Here is a 16,712-nt window from a genome sequence, read left to right as displayed (position 1 = left end):
TTGTTCCTTTTGGAATGCATGATAATAATCACTCCCAAGTGAGGCAGTTAGAGTCTCTCTTTTCATTTTATGGTTCTTGTGAATACATTATTTTCAGTTAGGTTATCTCAGTATCCTCTGCCTGTTCATTAACCTTTCCCATTATCTTTGCAGGTAAATTTTGTTGCAGCTATTGATGTATACGAAGATGGTGAAGCTGGTTTACTGCTGTGTTACAACTGTAAGTATTTAGGGAAGGTTGAAAATGATAATTCCTTCATCTGTATATGTAAATATTTTTTCATTGGGGTCTAGATCTGTCTTTCTAAGTAAGTTCCAGTGTTTCATGGGAAGTTTTTCAAAATACATGCTTTTGAATTTAGATGTGTATTAGAGAGACTAGCAATTGAAGTAGTATTTTATTTCAGGGTATGTTGAATGTAGACATACTAGCTATTAGGTTTTAATTTCAGGTATATGGATGGATATGTATATATTTATGTATGTTACCGCCTCAATAGCAAAAGTCCTATTTCTTCACATCTAGCTCATTTGTTAAGTAGTTCCTAGGGTAGTTCCACTTCCTAGGGTTTTGCCAGACATATACAATTTAGCATTCCACCCCTTTTCTCTCTATGTGCTACCCCATTCTGTCTTTGTGCTTTTCCTTCAGCCTGCCTCTTTGCACTGATGGTATTATTTCATTATAATTCTCTGAATCTCCTTTTATAAAATGGGACACAGAATTTGGCAGTGGCTTAAGTTTGTATTTAGAAAAAGAACTGTAATACATTTCTGGACATAAACTTTGATTTAGTCTAAGAACAGCAGTTACAGGAAAAAAATCCAGTTTTGCCTAAAAATAGAAAAGAGCTGGAAACAGCATGTATTTGAGAGGGTCATAGATGTTTACTTGGAGCCCCCAGTACACTCGTACAATCACAGACTGATTTGAGTTGGAAAGAACCTTAAGATCATCTAGTTCCAACCCCCTGCCATAGGCAGGGACACCTCACGCCAGACTGTGTTGCCCAAGGCTCCATTCAGCCTTGCCTTGAACACTGGCAGGGGTGGAGCATTTACCACTTCTTCGGGTAGCCTGTGCCAGTGCCTCACCACCCTCACAGAATATGAGTAAAGAAGAATGTGACAACTTACTAAAATGTAGGCCTTTCTTTTTGATCTTTCAGATGTTTTGTTCACAAAGAAAGCACACTTCCGTTATTTGTTTAGATAAAGGGACTTCTACATAAATGCTTGATTACGCATATAATGCCTGCACTTACGGAAAATATGCCTATAAGATTGGTGTTTGTCATGTGCAGTGTAAGGTGATGGATGCTCCTTTTCTCTTTTTATGTTACAGATGTTTGCCAGTACAGAAAGGTACATCCTTTCAATGGAGGTTCTCCACTGATCCAGCCATCAGCTTATGACTTCCATTTCAGCTGGAATCAAGTTCCTTATGCTGTTGGTAAGGAAAGATCTCTTTTTACTTGTTGTTTAGATTTGCACTTGGCTTTTAGTGGAATTACAGTATGTGTGCTAAGAATAAGCATGTTGCATTCATGATGCCACTTTAGCTAATTTCCGCATACGGTAATTTTGAAAAGTGGAGTCTTGGTGCCAAGTTCTTTCTTTGCTGAACTTTTTTTCCTTTCTCTTTTTTTCTGTTTTTCATTTTCCACTCAGTCTGCGTTCTGCCAGGCATGGAGAGTGACGTTTTCTTCAGGCTTGATGTAGCTCAATGTCCATCAGTATGTTAGACAACCCTTTTCATAGGAAAGGGAGATGCCCGAAGAGGTCAGATACTCAAGAACAGTTTTGATGGAGCATCCAACAAACATTTCCATTAACCATTTTTCCTTGCCAAATAATTTTTGTTTCATTGCAGTCTGTGCTTTCCCTTATATCCTTGCCTTCACTACTGATTCCATTGAGATCCGATTAGTGGTGAATGGGAACTTAGTCCACACAGCAGTTGTGCCTGAGCTTCAACTTGTAGCATCAAAGGTAAGACACACGAAAATCATGTTTGTCTATTTCTGTGATATGTTGGGATCTAATTCACATGTAAAGTTGCTGCAGCCAAAAACCAACCAACCAAAAACTGTAACATGAGCTACTTGATCTGTGATAACCATTCATCTTCGTGCTCTTAGTTTATATCAAGTACAAAGAGAACCAAAATTGATCGCACTGTCCTTTAATGCTCCCAGTAATGCAGACCTGAGATATCTGACCATTTATGGGGCAAATGCTATCCTCAACATCACAGATGTTTCTCACACTTACAGTGGGGTAATGTTTCATGACCAACCCTAGCTAACTTGGCAGCATTACAGCAATAGAACACAGTGGACAAGCATTTGAGCTCTTACTCAGAAGGTAAAGTCTCGCTGTACTAATGATGAGTTATTTGTCATTTCAGTCAGATATTTATTTTAAAGCTACTGCTGCAGTAAGTGGATCATGTGACAGCAGCTCTAAGGAAATGAGTTCAAGGAGCTCTCCTCAAACACCGACAGCTTATGAAATGCCAGAAAGCCCTCTTTCTTCTCTAGAAGGTAACATGGTTTCTAAGCAGCTTGCGTAACCGTCTCTGATCATTCCAACAGCTATCACATCTGATCTTTAGTAAGATGAAATCAATCAGGTGAAAGATTTTGACTTCCTGGTTGAGAGTCTGGAAGAGAGAGATTTTTCAGTTTCGCCACAGACATAAAAGCACCTGGCTGAGCTTTTGCTCCATAGTATCTCAGTTCGGACTGTGTGGTAGCACTGTTGCTAAACTACCACTGGATGGTTATAGCTCCTCTGAGAACCTAAAGAAAAAAGTTAAGAAGTTCTAGCCTTGAAAGAGTTTACACAGTCAATGTAGTGTAACGTGATCTGTGAACAATCACTCTGTAGGGGAACAATAACAGAGAAACAAGGGCTCATCAAGTAGGTAATGCAAGAAAGATCTTTGTTATTTGGGTTAAAAAGCACCCAGCACAATGAGTGTAGTAACTTTTTGTTTGGAAGTACTAAGAATTGATTCTGTTGTGAAAATATAAAATTCTTTTTTCCTTTCGTGTTGCAGGTGAAGCTCCGTGCAAAAACCTGTACAAAATTCCTCTCAGTAACCTGGTTGGGCGAAGCATTGAACGACCTCTGAAGTCACCTTTGGCTCCCAAGGTCATCACTACTACAACCTCCAGTGGCGCTCCTTCTATGCCAGTTACTCACTCACTGTCCTTATCTCGTATGGAAATTAAAGAAATTGCAAGCAGAACACGTAAAGAATTGCTGGGTAAAGGCTCCTCATTTTTCAGTGCACATAGCAATTGCTAAGTACAGAATTTCTAATCTTTGGGCCATCACAGTCAGATTTGTAACATGCAACCAGTATTTGTAACTAAGTAGTATGAATAAACAAATGAAACTCTGAGAAAACATTATTTGCAAGTAGTCTAGCCAGCATCTGAGCACAGATTATATTCTAAGCCAGGCAGAAACTCTTTAGTTAATAGAAACCAGCAACAGATACTTTAACGTTTTCCTGGATGCTTTCTTTTCTGTTAAGAGTATCTTTTATTCCCTTATGAAGGCCTCCTGGATGAGCCTATACCCAAGACAGAAACTGCACAGAAGCAAAAAAAGGCTCCTCGAAGACAGTCAGACCCCAAGCAGGGAGCAGTAAGATCAACCAGTAGTGACAGGTAAATACCGTCTTTAGAAAAGAACCTAAGTTGGACTGTAAATGCTTTCAGAATTGATTGTTCAGGCTTGCCTTGGTGTGGTGCTGAGACCTTTGTGCACTGATGTGAGTTTCATGCTAATATGTTTGAGAGTATCTGAATACTCTTAAGTATTGAAACAACTCCACTGATTGCTAAAGACATGTTAATGACCAAAGCAGCACTAAATGGGATTTTGCGGGGACCTGCTGCAGTTGAGCCTGTAATGTGATTTTGACTGCTAGATCTGCAATGTGCAGGTCACTTGCTGTCTTCTTTGTATGCTCTTGTGTTGCTATTTCCAGAATGTATTTTCCAAAGAAATACCACAGCATTGGTGGGTCTGGCTCTGCTTACCCAACCCCACTGCCATTCTCTTATTTCCACTGGCTTGTAACCTACATTTGTGTAGAGCAGTGACAAGAATTTAGCCAAGATACAATAAACTGAGATTAATAAAACAAAATCTGCTGCAATGTAAAATCATGTTTGATTGATTGTGCTATTTGGAAATTATTTGGGCAGGCACTTCATTAACAATTGCCTTTTGGTGATATTGAGCAGAGTAAACCAGAGAAACTCAGTTTTAGTGGTCTGCCTCTGTCTTTAAGGTAACTTAAATCTAGAAATAGCCAGTGATCCTACTTGTGCTGATCTGTGTATTTTAGTGACTTCTGTCTTCCTTTCTGCAGGATAATCTCAAGCTCTTTTGAAAGCTGTTCTGAAGGACGTCATCCTTCCACTAGTTCGGATCCAGATACCTTAGCCAACAGGGAGGAGAGCTCACCATCTAGCTGTCCCTTTCAGCCAATTTCTTTATATGATGAAGACATCATTGACTTAAAGTGAAGACAGTCTTAAAACCTTTCCTCCTTACTTCACGTTTTCTTACAACTGTGAGCTCTGTGGGAATGTCACAAACACTGCTTCTAGTGGTAAAATGTGGCTGGAAGTATTGGTATCTTTATAGAACCCATGTTGTTCTGGATAGTTCAGCCTGATTTGGTGATGCTTATATCTTTGACATAGGTATGTTTTGTTTTCTCAGTTAATGAACCATTACTTTTTGTGGAATTCTAACAGTAGGTAATCAATGAGAGATTTAGGCTGAAAATGAATAAGAAGTGTTACTTGTTCTGCGCTTCCTGTAATTTGAAGTACCTGAGTGACAAGAGCTAAGTTAATACTGTTATTACTATCTTGAGTTGTTTTACAACAGTGTGTGTCATAAGGGAAGAGGAATTTTATGACATAAATCACTCCTTTTGGTTTTCAAGCCTTTAAAAAACCAAACAAACCAAACCAAAGGCTTGTGCAGGCAAGGTCTTTCCAACCAGTCTGTCCTCCAAATGATGGAGCTGTGGTATGTTCAGTGAAGAATCAAGGGTGTTCTATAAAGATCAGGTAAGATAAGAAGATGCTGCTTCCTTTGCTGTGGCCTGTCCATGCATATTTTTTAGAGAAACTTGAAAACTGTTTTGGTGTCAAGAATCCTTGAACTGAGTCTTTTTATAGAAAACACAAACTCTCAAAATATTAAGAATTGGAAGTTAAAAAAAAAACAAAACGGCAAAAAAATACCCAACACCAAGCAAAAAAAACCCCAAAGCAAGTGCATTTCTCCATTTCCTGGAACACTGCATTAGCTGTTGTTTGCTCTTGCACCAACAGTGTGAGTCATTATTCCAGATAACTGCATTTTTCTAACTGGATCCAGATGGAAATTGCACTGCTAAGAAGCTAGTTTTCTGTGATGGAACAGTCTTAAAGATTTTGTTATGTTAAAGGACAGGGTTTCATTTTTATAGCTTATTATTTTTCAACCCTTTATGCCAATAATTTTATTTTAAACCATATTTTGAAAGGGTTTGGGTTTGTTTGGGGCGGGTTTTGTTTTGCTTGTTTTGTTTTTCCATGAAAGAGTGATGCTTCCAGGCTTTTAATATACATATAGAAAGATTTTAGCTTTACTAGCAGGTATTTCTTCTTCTATATGTAGAAATACTTCTGTATCCTTGACTTTAATTTATAATACCATTCCTGTGTCATGATTTTGCTTTCTTTCCAAGCATGACCATCTGGAGATGTGTGCCTTTTGCTTCAGTCTGTCTGAATGTAAAACTGTTTTTGCAAAGTATTTTTTTGCCCAGATTATTGTGTATAATGGTTTAATTGCTCCACCTAAGAAAATACACAATGCCTTATCTGAAAGGATCATTTCTTACTCTCAGCTGGAGTGGCTGATAAGGAAAGAAGCAATATTTTAAGCAGTAACTAGTCTAGGAGCAGGAACAGTACTAACCAGTGGCTACTATGATTTTAGTATTTTTGCACCCATAGATGTATGGGGTGAACCTTAATAAGCATCTAAAAGGAAGCGCCAGCTCCAAGTCTTTAGAAGAGCTTGTAACTCTATGAGAATGTTATTTCCAGAGACTGTGCCTCATCAGACGCTCATGAGTTCTGTGCCTCTTGATGTGATGAATTGGCATCCTCTGAACTAGCTTCTAACCATTGTTTCTCTCAAAACAGTCTTAAATACATACCATTGACTGCTAATTCCTATTAAAAAAAAACCTGGTGGTATTGATACATAAGTTCTTGTGCACCATTTATAAAGGGCAAGGTTTTTATGCATCTATGCAACCTCTCCTGCTTCAGACTGGTGTTAGATGACAAGGCTTTCTGGAAGGCTGCTGGTGTGCACAGCTATACTGTTGTTCACTCCAGCCTTAGAGCCATGTTGTTTCCCTTCTGCTTTTCCAGCATGTGCATGCATCTGCTCATTAGAACTTAGGAAATAGTTGTGGGCACAAATTGTAGCCATGTCCACCCTAAGCACAACCCTTCCTACTTTTTCATGTCTGTTAAAGCTGCCTTTAGCCTGCATTCTTGACGCTGGCTGACCAGCTCATGGATGGGAGGACAGATAACCTTTAATTTACAGCTGTGTAAGATGGGTGTTGTTCTAATAGAGAGTAATACTGAAAAATCTTGCTACAGATGGATGGAAGAAATCCTTTCCATAAAGGAAGAATTGTTACCAAGTTGGACACTTGCTGTCAGGCTCATCTGAAGGCCTGTTCTGGACTCTTATAACAGATAAGTTTCTGCAAGAAATGTTTACTATCCCAACATGCTGGATTTGTTGGAGGAGGCAGGGCTCTTAACCTCTTCTGGCTAATGGGATTGTCACCACTTCAGCACTGTGCCTTAGTCTGACTAAACTATAGGAATGTCATTTACTTTGGTGCAAGCATTAGACTGTACAGGCAATTTATAGAGTGTACTCGTGCCTCCTTACCAGCATGGGTAGTGACTCATGGAATCACAGAACAGTTGAGGTTAGAAGGGATCCCTGCAGATCATCTAGTCCAGAACCCACACCTGTGCCCCTAGGCTGAATGGATGAATGGGTACCTTCAGTTTCCCAGTTTGCAAGGAACAAGTAGAGCCTGTTTGGATTACAGATCTTCCCTGCTTTGGGGCTGGGGTTGCTGTTTTCAGTTTGGTTTCTTGGGCTGTTGGGGGATGGCTTTGTTTGATGTTTGGGTTTTACTAGGCCAGTCAACTGAATCAATACTTAAACGGTTCTTAATAGAGCAGGACAGTAGCACCCATGGGAAGTGTAGCACTGCTACGTAACCAGTTGCATAGGGTCCAGGGTGCTGCTCCTGCCCTTTACGTTCTGTTGTTCTGTGTCTCTCTGACCAAGCCACGGATACAAACTCCTGCATGTTCTCCTAAAGGTGTGGGTCTCTAATTTGAGCAGCAGCTTTCCCAGAGCTGTTGGCTTAGTCTGCATTTGAGATACAGTAAAAACCAAATCCAAAGGATTATATATATATACTTGTGTGTATATTTGTAATTTTTACCACAAGTTTTAAGGGATTAAAAGTCCTAAGCATATATAGGAATATAAAGTAATGTGATCTTATCACATCTGCAAGTGATAAGGTATTTGAGAATGATTTTTGTTGCCTTCTGTGTATGAAAATGAGTACCACACTATTGTCATTACTACCAGTTTGATGGCACGGTTCATAACACACAATGCTTGCTAATTCGGTCGAAGCAGTGTTATCTCAGATAGGCTTAGCCTGATTTTGTGGAGGGATAAACTGTACTGACCGTACAGGAAAGCCCACATGACAGAATGTAGCAAACATCTGTACTTGCATGCGGGTTAGAAAGTATTTGTACTAGTTGAGCACAGCAGCTTCACCAGCCTGTACACTGCCTATCCGCTTCACTTGCTGCTGACCTGCAGCTGATTCCTGTTTGCTACTGGAAATCATGACATCAGCACATGAGTTAACGAGCAAATTTAAGAGATTATTTTCTGCATATTGATTTCTAGCTCTATTAGGTAGTCATCTGGTTGAATGGAAAATGTTGTGTCTCTAAAGGTTTATGCAAACAGTGTTAGCAACCTGGAATGTCAGTTTTAACTAAGCCTTTGAATGTCAGCAGACTGCTTTGTAATTTAGTAATTGCCTACTGTTAAGACTGTTGCTACATTTGTGACACAATCTCTTTACCTACCACTTGTCTTAACTGCTGCTGTATTACCATTGGTTTTAATGTCTTGTGACAGCGTGTACAGTTCGTGTTTCCAAATAGAAACAGTCCTATCACAGCTGGAACGGTTTTATGTGCCATTTATCACCTTTATGAAGGAGTAGCAGATTTATTCTTTCATATATAATGAATCATAAATTTGACCTCCCTTTTTTTCACACATGCAGAACTAATGACTATTCTGAATTTGGTTTATCAGACAAGACATTAAACAGGTAGGAGGTAGAACTATTGCAGACACTCTGCATTACTGTTTCCATTTGAGTTCTCTAGAAATTCTTTCAGAGATGCCATTCATTGAAGTGCTTTATCATACCTGTGGGATTGGTGTTTGTGTCTTAAGCATTACCCATCCTTGACAAGAACTGTAATCAAGAACTGGTTTGTGTTTCCAGGCGTCTTTTAGACTTCCAGAGACCTCCTCCAGTTGGAGATCTTTACCCCTTAAATTACAAATTATAAGTTTTACTCCTTTTCTGGCTAAGAGTATATTCTCACTGGCTCCAATATATTGTAAAAGCAGTGCTCACTCTTTAATTCTGTAATACGTTATTCCTAAGAGCTACACTCCTTCTTGTGATTTTGATGAATTCCTGGCCAACTTGACAGCAATATGAAAAAATAAGGTCAGCTTAACACTTAACACTCATGAAATCCAAGTATTTGTCTCCTAGTGGGACCAGGCTTATTCCACGGTCAGGCATCCCAGAAACAGTAGCAGCACCACAAATGTAAAGTACTGCAGTCTGAACTTAACATGAGCCAGGCTATATAATTCATTTCTTCACTGTAAGCTGTGCCATAAGGGAAAGGTAAAGTGCAGCAAGGAAACTAAATCTATTTACTTACAAAATTAGATTTTTAATTTACATCTTAGAATCAAATAAAAAGAACATACAAACACAGAGACTTAGGCAGAGCCTATGCAGAAGTGTATGCACATCCCCAGAGATAGTGTTTAAAAAACCAGAATTCATATTTATCAGAATTCATTAAAATGATTTGCTAGCAAGTTCAGTAACTGAGATGTCTGCCATGTGATGCAGGTACCTTCAACGGAAGCACCATAACTCATGATATAAAGGTTTCGTATCAATATTAAAAGCCTTACACTCAAGATCTTCTGAAGTAGGCCTCAATTTGCTCCAGGGTCTGTCCTTTTGTTTCAGGAACATAAAAGGCTGTAAAAGCTATGTTGAGGCAGCAGAAGGCAGAGAAGAGCCAGAACGTGCCATAGGATCTTAAGAAACCCTGAAGGAGAGAAAACAAAACCCATGTTATTAAGAGCTCGCTGCTGTACAACTGCAGTTCTGTACTGCCAGAAAAGACTGGGTCAAGGCTCTCTCAGGAGCATCTTTAAAGAATGATTTCCAATGCTTACTATTAAATCATTGAATTCTTTGGTTACCAGGAAGGCCATAGCCCAGTTTGTTAACACACAAGCACCACTTGATATGCCTCTAGCTTTAAGTGGGAAGATTTCAGATGTCACCAGCCATGGAATAGGACCCCAGCCAAGGGCAAAACCTGCAATTACAAACAGAAGAGAATTAATGCATATTAAATATCTATTAAAGGCATGACTGAGTGATGCCCAAGTTAGTGAAGCAAGGGGAATGCAATTTTCACTCTAGGTTCTTGGATGATTCCAATAACACAGTACCTCTGCCAAAAGGAAAGAGAGCAGATTATTTTAGGGCAGCATGATAAATCCTAGTGCATTTTACAGCAAATTAATGACAAATATTCTTAACAAGAGAGGCTTCTTGCCATGAAGTCACTGATAAGCTTAAAATCCAACCTTGTTTCTTACTGTTGCTGCTTTGTGCCATCACAGAATTCAGTGTGGCTCAGACACTTAACAAAGTCTGTTTTTCCATTAACAGTAAAGCAATTTAACCTGAGCAATCACTACTCATTGTTAGCACAAGGAGGTATAAATTCCTTTTTCGGGGAACTGGCTTAACTAAGCTCCTAGCTCTTACCACCATGGTTCTGAATGCTCAGCCCAACTTTGCATTATGCCCTGAAAAAGTTCTGTCAAAGACACAACTCATTCCCATTAATCAGCAATGTGACAAAAAGGAACAAAACTCACATTCAGCAGAAAGTTTGGGTTTGGGGTAATGGCTATTTAGATGCCTGTTCCACTTACCAGCAACAAAGCAGCCCAGGCTCACCACTGCAAGCCAGGATATGCTGCTTTCTGTTCCTGGCGATGCTGAATTTAGAGTGGCCCATACATCAGGATCTGATGAGTTGTTTGGATTTGGAAGGATCATTTTAAAGTAAAGCCCAAACAATGCAGTACTGAGAGCCATGATTATCCCTGAAAAGTAAACAATAACCGAGTTGTCACTAGTTACCACTTGGGTATTCTCTGAGAGACAGAACACAGTTCGTCAGCCAAATACAAGATGTGCTGCTCGTCACAAAGTGTTTCTTAAAAGATACAGTTAGCAGAAATAAACACTGGCCTTGACAGCACTGAAAGATGCCAGGCAAGCATTCTAAACACCAGCCACACAATACAGTTGTCATGGTTTAACCCCAGCCAGCAGCTAAGTACCACACAGCCATCCCCCCTCAATGGGATGGGGAAGAGAATCACAAAAAGGTAAAATCCATGGGCTGAGGTAAGAACAGATTAACAATTGACATAAAATATACTACTACTACTGCTACTACTACTAATAATAGTAATGAAAAGGGAAACAAAAGGAGAAGGAATAAATCCCAAGAAACACAAGTGATGCACAACACAGTTGCTCACCACCTGCTGACCGATGCTCAGCCAGTCCCCGAGCAGCGATCAGTCCCTTCTTCCCCCCAGTTTCTACACCGGGCATGTGCTGTGGTATGGGGTATCCTTTTGGTTAGTTCAGGTAAGATGTCCTGTCTCTGTTGCCTCTCAGCTTCTCATGCCCCTCCTCACTGGCACAGCATGAGAGACTGAAAGTCCTTCACTTAGGGAAAACTCTGCTTAGCACCAACTGAAACATCCATGGTAAGAAGACAAAAAGTTGTATGTAATTTCCAGGGGTTCCACCTACAATGTATATATAATATGATAGTTTCCTCGTATGAGTTCAAATCCATTGTTATACCAAGTTATATACAGAAAAGCAAACCACTTAATAATGCATAAATTGCACAACTTAATTCCCCCAACAGTTAAGACATTTTTTGATACTCTACGTAGTAATTTTTCTTGCTGAACAAAATGCAGTAACACGTTTTACCAGATATGTAGAGCAGCACTTTTCGTCCAGTTTTATCTATGATAAGTGCAGCCGCAGCAGTGAAACACACTTGTATGGAACCCACAACAACAGAAGCCAGTCTGCTGTCCTGAAAGAAAGTAAGAGGGAAGGAGAATTTACTCTTTCAGGCTGGCAAGAGGATCACTTATCAAGCATTACAAATGCATTTGTTACTTGAATCTGAAAGAAGACAAACTATGCCAAAGAAGTTAATGGTGGGAGGAGAAAACAGGGAACAGGGGAAAAAAACCTAAACAAAACCCCATCCCCAGTTAATACAACATACAATCCTCTTAATAAAGTTTAAAATAAGCCACAACTTCTTCCTATAGTTTCAATTTCTCTGAAACATCGCATTTGCAACTCCAATTAAAAAAATATGTGTAGGAAGATGACTATAATATGGATTTCCATCAGTACCAAAGTACCAGACTAGCAAAACACAAATACTTCCCTAACCCCCCATCCCTGGCAGCAGGATCATTATCAAGTCATTTGTTGTGTGTTTTAGACTCCTTACAGCACTGACTAAGCTGAAACTATTACAGACATTTGTCAGTTTAGAAGCAGACCCCAATTACCTTGAAGTTTGCATCTTCAAAGATAGTTTCTGCATAAAACATGACTGCATTAATGCCTGTGAGTTGCTGGAAGAACATTAGAGCCACACCAATAAGAAGTGGCCTGTAGATTGAGGGGTTCTTAAATTCAGACACATTCAGCCCCTGTTAGAAAGATAAAGCAATGATTTGGTGAAAAACTTCATCTTTTCAAAGAACAAAAAACCTCCTCATAACATTTCTATCTGTTCAAACTCAGTGTTTTACACCCCCTCTTTAGCAAAACCAAGTGCCTTAGTAGCAAAAACGTTTACATCTGGAGTATGAGAACTCCAGAAAGGCATTTTTACCCCTTTTCTCAGGTTCTAGGGACAGAAATTAATAGTACTTTGCAGAGAAAGTTAACACGAATCCACAGCTTGCAGAAACTGAACTTCAATGCCTATTTAAGCATTCATCTTGCAACAGGGTCAGTGATGCAATCAGAGATGCAAGAGAAAATGCATTCATACAACACAAATAACAAACAGGACGTTAGTGTCAGAGGTGTGCAGCAAGCCTACAAATCGCTAAATAAAGCAAAAAAGTAAATAGCTGTCATACCAAGATCATGAGCCTGACTGCTACTCATGTGCACTGATGGCAGCCAACAGTGACAGCTGAAAGGTAGAGGAAAAAGATTCAAAGAATCTTACTTGCTTCTTGAGTATCATTTGTCTGAGAGAAGAGGTTTGGCCACCGCTTACAGAAAAGCCTATTAACTAAGCTTTGATAACCCCAGGTGTCACACCCATACAGAAAGGTGTTTTCAAGAGTAAATGAGATTCTCGTCACCTCTTCCTGAACACCAGCTTCAATCTGCTCACACTCCCACTCATGGTCCGCATGTGGCCCCCGCAGAAAGCGCAGAGCAGCTACAGCCTCTGAGCGCCTGCTCCGGCTCAGCAGGAACCTTGGTGTTTCAGGCATGAAGGACATGAACAAGAGCATTATGCAGGACGGGAAGGAGCACAGCACTGCCAGCCAGCGCCATGGTAGTGCTATTCCTTGGTCATAAGAAGGAAAGAAAGAGGACTGTGAGCACCAGTGAGTTGTACAAGCAAGTTATTTACTTTCTTCAGTGCAGTGCTTTCATTGCATGCACTAATTCTTGTTTGTAACCTAGAGCCCTAAGCTCCGTACCTGCAATGTAGGCTCCCAGTATCCCGGTCACTACCATCAGCTGCACACAGGAGCCAAGCATACCACGGACTTTAGGATGAGATATTTCGGATATATACACCTAAAGCAGAGAGAAAAACATCAAACAACAACTTGTAGCCAAGTCGGGACCAAGGGCTTGAGAAGTAATTTCTGGAACACCCCTCCCCCCCACAAAGCAAAAACAAACAAACAAAAAAAATCCACCCAAAAAAACCCCACCCCGGGGGGAGGGGCGGGAAGTCTTAAAAAAAAAAAAAAAATCCAAAATAAAACCGGGGGGAAAAAAAGGGGGGGGGGAGGGGCAGGAACACCCCCCACAAAATAACCCCCCCCCCAATCCCGGGGGGGGGGGGGGCGGGGGAAACAGGGGGCGCAAAAACAAAACAAAAAAAAAAACAACGGGGGGGGAAGAGGGGGCGCAAAAAAAAAACAAAAACACAAAAAAAAAACCGAGCGGGGGGGAAAAACTAAAACCCAAAACCCGGGAGAAAGAAAAAGGCGGGGGGGGGAGGGGTGGAGAAAAAACCAGAACCCACCCACCAAAACACAAACCTCCCCAAAACCTCACAGCTGCTTTCCCCTCCCTCTTTAAAAGAAGCCTCAGTAAAAGGGCGCAGGCAGAAAGGTGCCACCTCACTAATGGGTAACAGCTACAGAAAGTGCTGTAAAAAAGGGAGGAACTAAGCCAGGAGCTCCTGATGCAGCGCCGCTTCCAAGAGGTGAATGAACTGGTGTTAGTAAGAGCTGCTTCACATCACGAAGCAGCGCTTAGAGCAATCCCTGCATGAACACGCAGCCCAGCTGCTTGCAGGGAAAGTTTTACATTTATAACTCAGCACTAAGAGTACAAATCATTTCATTCTCTGTGCAGCTCATCTTAGCACAGACCATGAACAGCATCCAACATTTGGGATCAACCTGTACTTTTCAGCTATCGTTTAATGTATTGACCCCAAGTCAACAGCTACAGTTTAGCTGCATGCATAAAAAAAGGAAATTCTTCATATTTTTTATGCATATTTATTTTATACAACTCTTTCTAAAGTCACAGTTCTTACTTCTTCTGGACAGGCAGTAAGTAATCCTTATTGCAAGAATAGAGCTACAAATACTTGGTGTTACAGATGACACTCTGCCCCCTCATCACTGCAGTCACACTGAAGGAAGCTGCAGAGATATTACTACAGTAGAACATAAATAGAAGCAATCAAATAAAGCACTATTAACAGATCACACCACTGTGCCAGGAATGCACAGTACAGAAGCGCCACCAGAAGAAACTAAATTTGTTTTATTTTGGATTTCTTCATGATTAAAACCAAGCAAAATCTGATGCCATAGAAATCAAGTTTCCTCTAAACCCACAACCTCCCTTGGGCACAGTTGCTCAGTTCCTTCACCTAAACCACCTATAATGCTGCTATGGAAAAAGAAACAAAAACCCCACAAACACACACAAAAGCAGCCACAGATGCACAGAGCCCAGCAAAACTTCTTACCGGCACAACAAGTGAGGTAACTCCACTGGCTAAGCCTGTCAGCATTCGCCCAAGATAAAACATCCAAACATTCTGAGCAGATATAATAACTGTAAATCCAAAAACGTATGGCACCGCGCACAGCATTAGACTCAGCTTTCTCCCCACTTTATCCACCAGATAGCCTCCTAGTATTCCTCCAGCAGCAGCTCCTAATGTTACTATTGACTTCAAAAACAAGTGAAAAAGAAATATTGTTATGCATACGTACAAATAAACATAAAAATAACAGTAATTGCTTTTAACATGCTGAAAAGTACCAACAAGCTTCTAAAAACTGTGCAAGAATATGCAGGCGCTTTGGAAATCAAAATTAACTTCCGAATCAAGACCTAGCCAAGCAGCACCTCTCACCACAGTGAACAGCGACTGCATTTCACATCACACACAAAGCTCTTTCAATAAGGAAAAAAACCCAGAAGCAGCAGAAATTGATTCTTAATCTGTCCACAAAGCTGTCCGTTCCCAAACAGGCCTTTCAAACTGATTTAAAGTCCTGAAGAATTCATTATCTTGACTAACCTGAAGTCCGCAAATATTCCCCATGTTAATGGATTGCACTAATTTATTAACAAGTTTATTTCCTGTGGTCTCTTAACAGGAGAAACATGAGAATAGTTAGAGGGCATTCAAGTCCAAATAACAAGGATATTTATTAACAGAATCAACTACATTGGAAAAGACCCTTAAGATCATCAAGTCCAAGTGTTTCCCAGCACTGACAAGGCTATCACTGGGTCACTGAGTACACGGTGTGTGAACACGTACAGGGACGGTGACTGCGGCCCTGCCCTGGGCAGCCTGTTCCAATGCCTGAGCACCCTCTGGGGAAGGAATTGTTCCTAATATCCAATCTAAACCTCCCCTGGTGCAGCTTGAGGCCGTTTCCTCTTCTCCCATTCCTTGTTCCTTCCGAGCAGAGACCAGCCCTCTCCTGGCTCCATTCTCTTTCCAGATAACTATAGAGAGCGATAAAATCCCCCTGAGCCCTCTCTTCTCCAGACCAAACCCCCTAGCTCCCTTAGGCTCCTGTCATCAGTCCTGTGCTCTAACACACATGCTAACAGAGCGTAACTGTTCCTCTGGGAAAATTCCAACCAGTCACCGCGATTAGAAAAAACAAGCTAGATTTCATCACGATCCGCATTTACCCTCACTCTTAAGAGGAGTAAGACCCCACCGTATAAGCAGCATCTTCCTCACCCATGCCTTCAAGTGAACTCCCATCGTCATACAGAGACTTACCCCGAACCACGAGGCCTGATCGCTGTCCAACCTTAACTTAGGATCGTCGATTTTCCTCAGCTCTGGGATAACCGGTGAGCTATAGCCTAGCACGAAGCCAAAACTAAGCGGTCCCAGGGCAGCAGCGAAGGCGGCCAGGTACAGCTTCTTGTTCCGCACTCTGAGGCAGGAGAGGCCCACAAGGATCACGCCGCTCCCACCTCCCGCTTCGGCCCCAGCCCCGGCCCCTCAGGAGGGCCCGGCGCCACTCGCCCCATGGCCGCCAGCGCTGTCCCTCAGCCCGCCCGCGCTCACCTCGGGTCAGGGTCCGGAGCGGGGTGACCCAGCAGGGAGCGGGACTCCTCCGCAGCCATGGCCGGCGCCGGCCGCTGCTGCAGGGGCAGCCGGTACGAGCCAGGGGCCCGGCGCGGCGCTGCAGGCCTCCAGCCCGGCCGGAAACGGATGGAGAGCGGTCAGCGGCGAGCGATGACGACGCCGAGGTGCGCCGGAAGCTGCAGCGCACGGAGCGCCGCGGGTCCCGGGCAGCGCCGTCCGTCAGGTACCGGCCGGTTCCCCCGAAGCGGGCCCGGCCCGTCCCGTCCCGCCCCTCCCGCGGCCGAGGCGCCAGCGCCGTCCGGGAGC

General features: G+C 41.8%; 2 protein-coding genes across 8 annotated transcripts in view; one reads left to right on the top strand and one right to left on the bottom strand.

The window, feature by feature from the left end:
• Positions 1-8,365, top strand: part of GARNL3 (GTPase activating Rap/RanGAP domain like 3) — a 27,958-nt gene extending 19,593 nt beyond the window's left edge. For 2 of the 4 annotated variants that reach the window (XM_080630922.1, XM_080630921.1), the window contains exons 23-29: positions 154-220; positions 1,346-1,453; positions 1,874-1,992; positions 2,411-2,546; positions 3,065-3,274; positions 3,572-3,683; positions 4,394-8,365. In XM_080630922.1, the coding sequence (XP_080487048.1) occupies positions 154-220; positions 1,346-1,453; positions 1,874-1,992; positions 2,411-2,546; positions 3,065-3,274; positions 3,572-3,683; positions 4,394-4,550 (909 nt within the window). In that variant the 3' untranslated portion in view covers positions 4,551-8,365. The remainder of the gene's footprint in view (positions 1-153; positions 221-1,345; positions 1,454-1,873; positions 1,993-2,410; positions 2,547-3,064; positions 3,275-3,571; positions 3,684-4,393) is intronic. The other 2 variants (XM_080630920.1, XM_080630923.1) reach the window with 2 other exon arrangements.
• Positions 1-16,582, bottom strand: part of SLC2A8 (solute carrier family 2 member 8) — an 18,694-nt gene extending 2,112 nt beyond the window's left edge. The window contains exons 1-11 of one of the 4 annotated variants that reach the window (XM_080630926.1): positions 16,386-16,582; positions 16,092-16,251; positions 14,808-15,014; positions 13,288-13,387; positions 12,940-13,151; positions 12,127-12,270; positions 11,525-11,633; positions 10,438-10,611; positions 9,664-9,809; positions 9,394-9,533; positions 2,598-2,665 (exon numbers count right to left, since the gene is read on the bottom strand). In XM_080630926.1, the coding sequence (XP_080487052.1) occupies positions 9,396-9,533; positions 9,664-9,809; positions 10,438-10,611; positions 11,525-11,633; positions 12,127-12,270; positions 12,940-13,151; positions 13,288-13,387; positions 14,808-15,014; positions 16,092-16,251; positions 16,386-16,444 (1,449 nt within the window). In that variant the 5' untranslated portion in view covers positions 16,445-16,582 and the 3' untranslated portion in view covers positions 2,598-2,665; positions 9,394-9,395. Of the gene's footprint in view, positions 1-2,597; positions 2,666-8,618; positions 8,726-8,760; positions 9,534-9,663; positions 9,810-10,437; positions 10,612-11,524; positions 11,634-12,126; positions 12,271-12,939; positions 13,152-13,287; positions 13,388-14,807; positions 15,015-16,091; positions 16,252-16,385 lie in introns of those variants that run through there. The other 3 variants (XM_080630925.1, XR_013958162.1, XM_080630924.1) reach the window with 3 other exon arrangements.
• Positions 16,583-16,712: the final 130 nt, after the last annotated feature.

This window comes from Psittacula echo (genome assembly GCF_963264785.1).
Source record: "Psittacula echo genome assembly, chromosome: 16".
Taxonomy (NCBI): domain Eukaryota; kingdom Metazoa; phylum Chordata; class Aves; order Psittaciformes; family Psittacidae; genus Psittacula; species Psittacula echo.
This window is presented reverse-complemented; position numbering and strand designations above follow the sequence as displayed.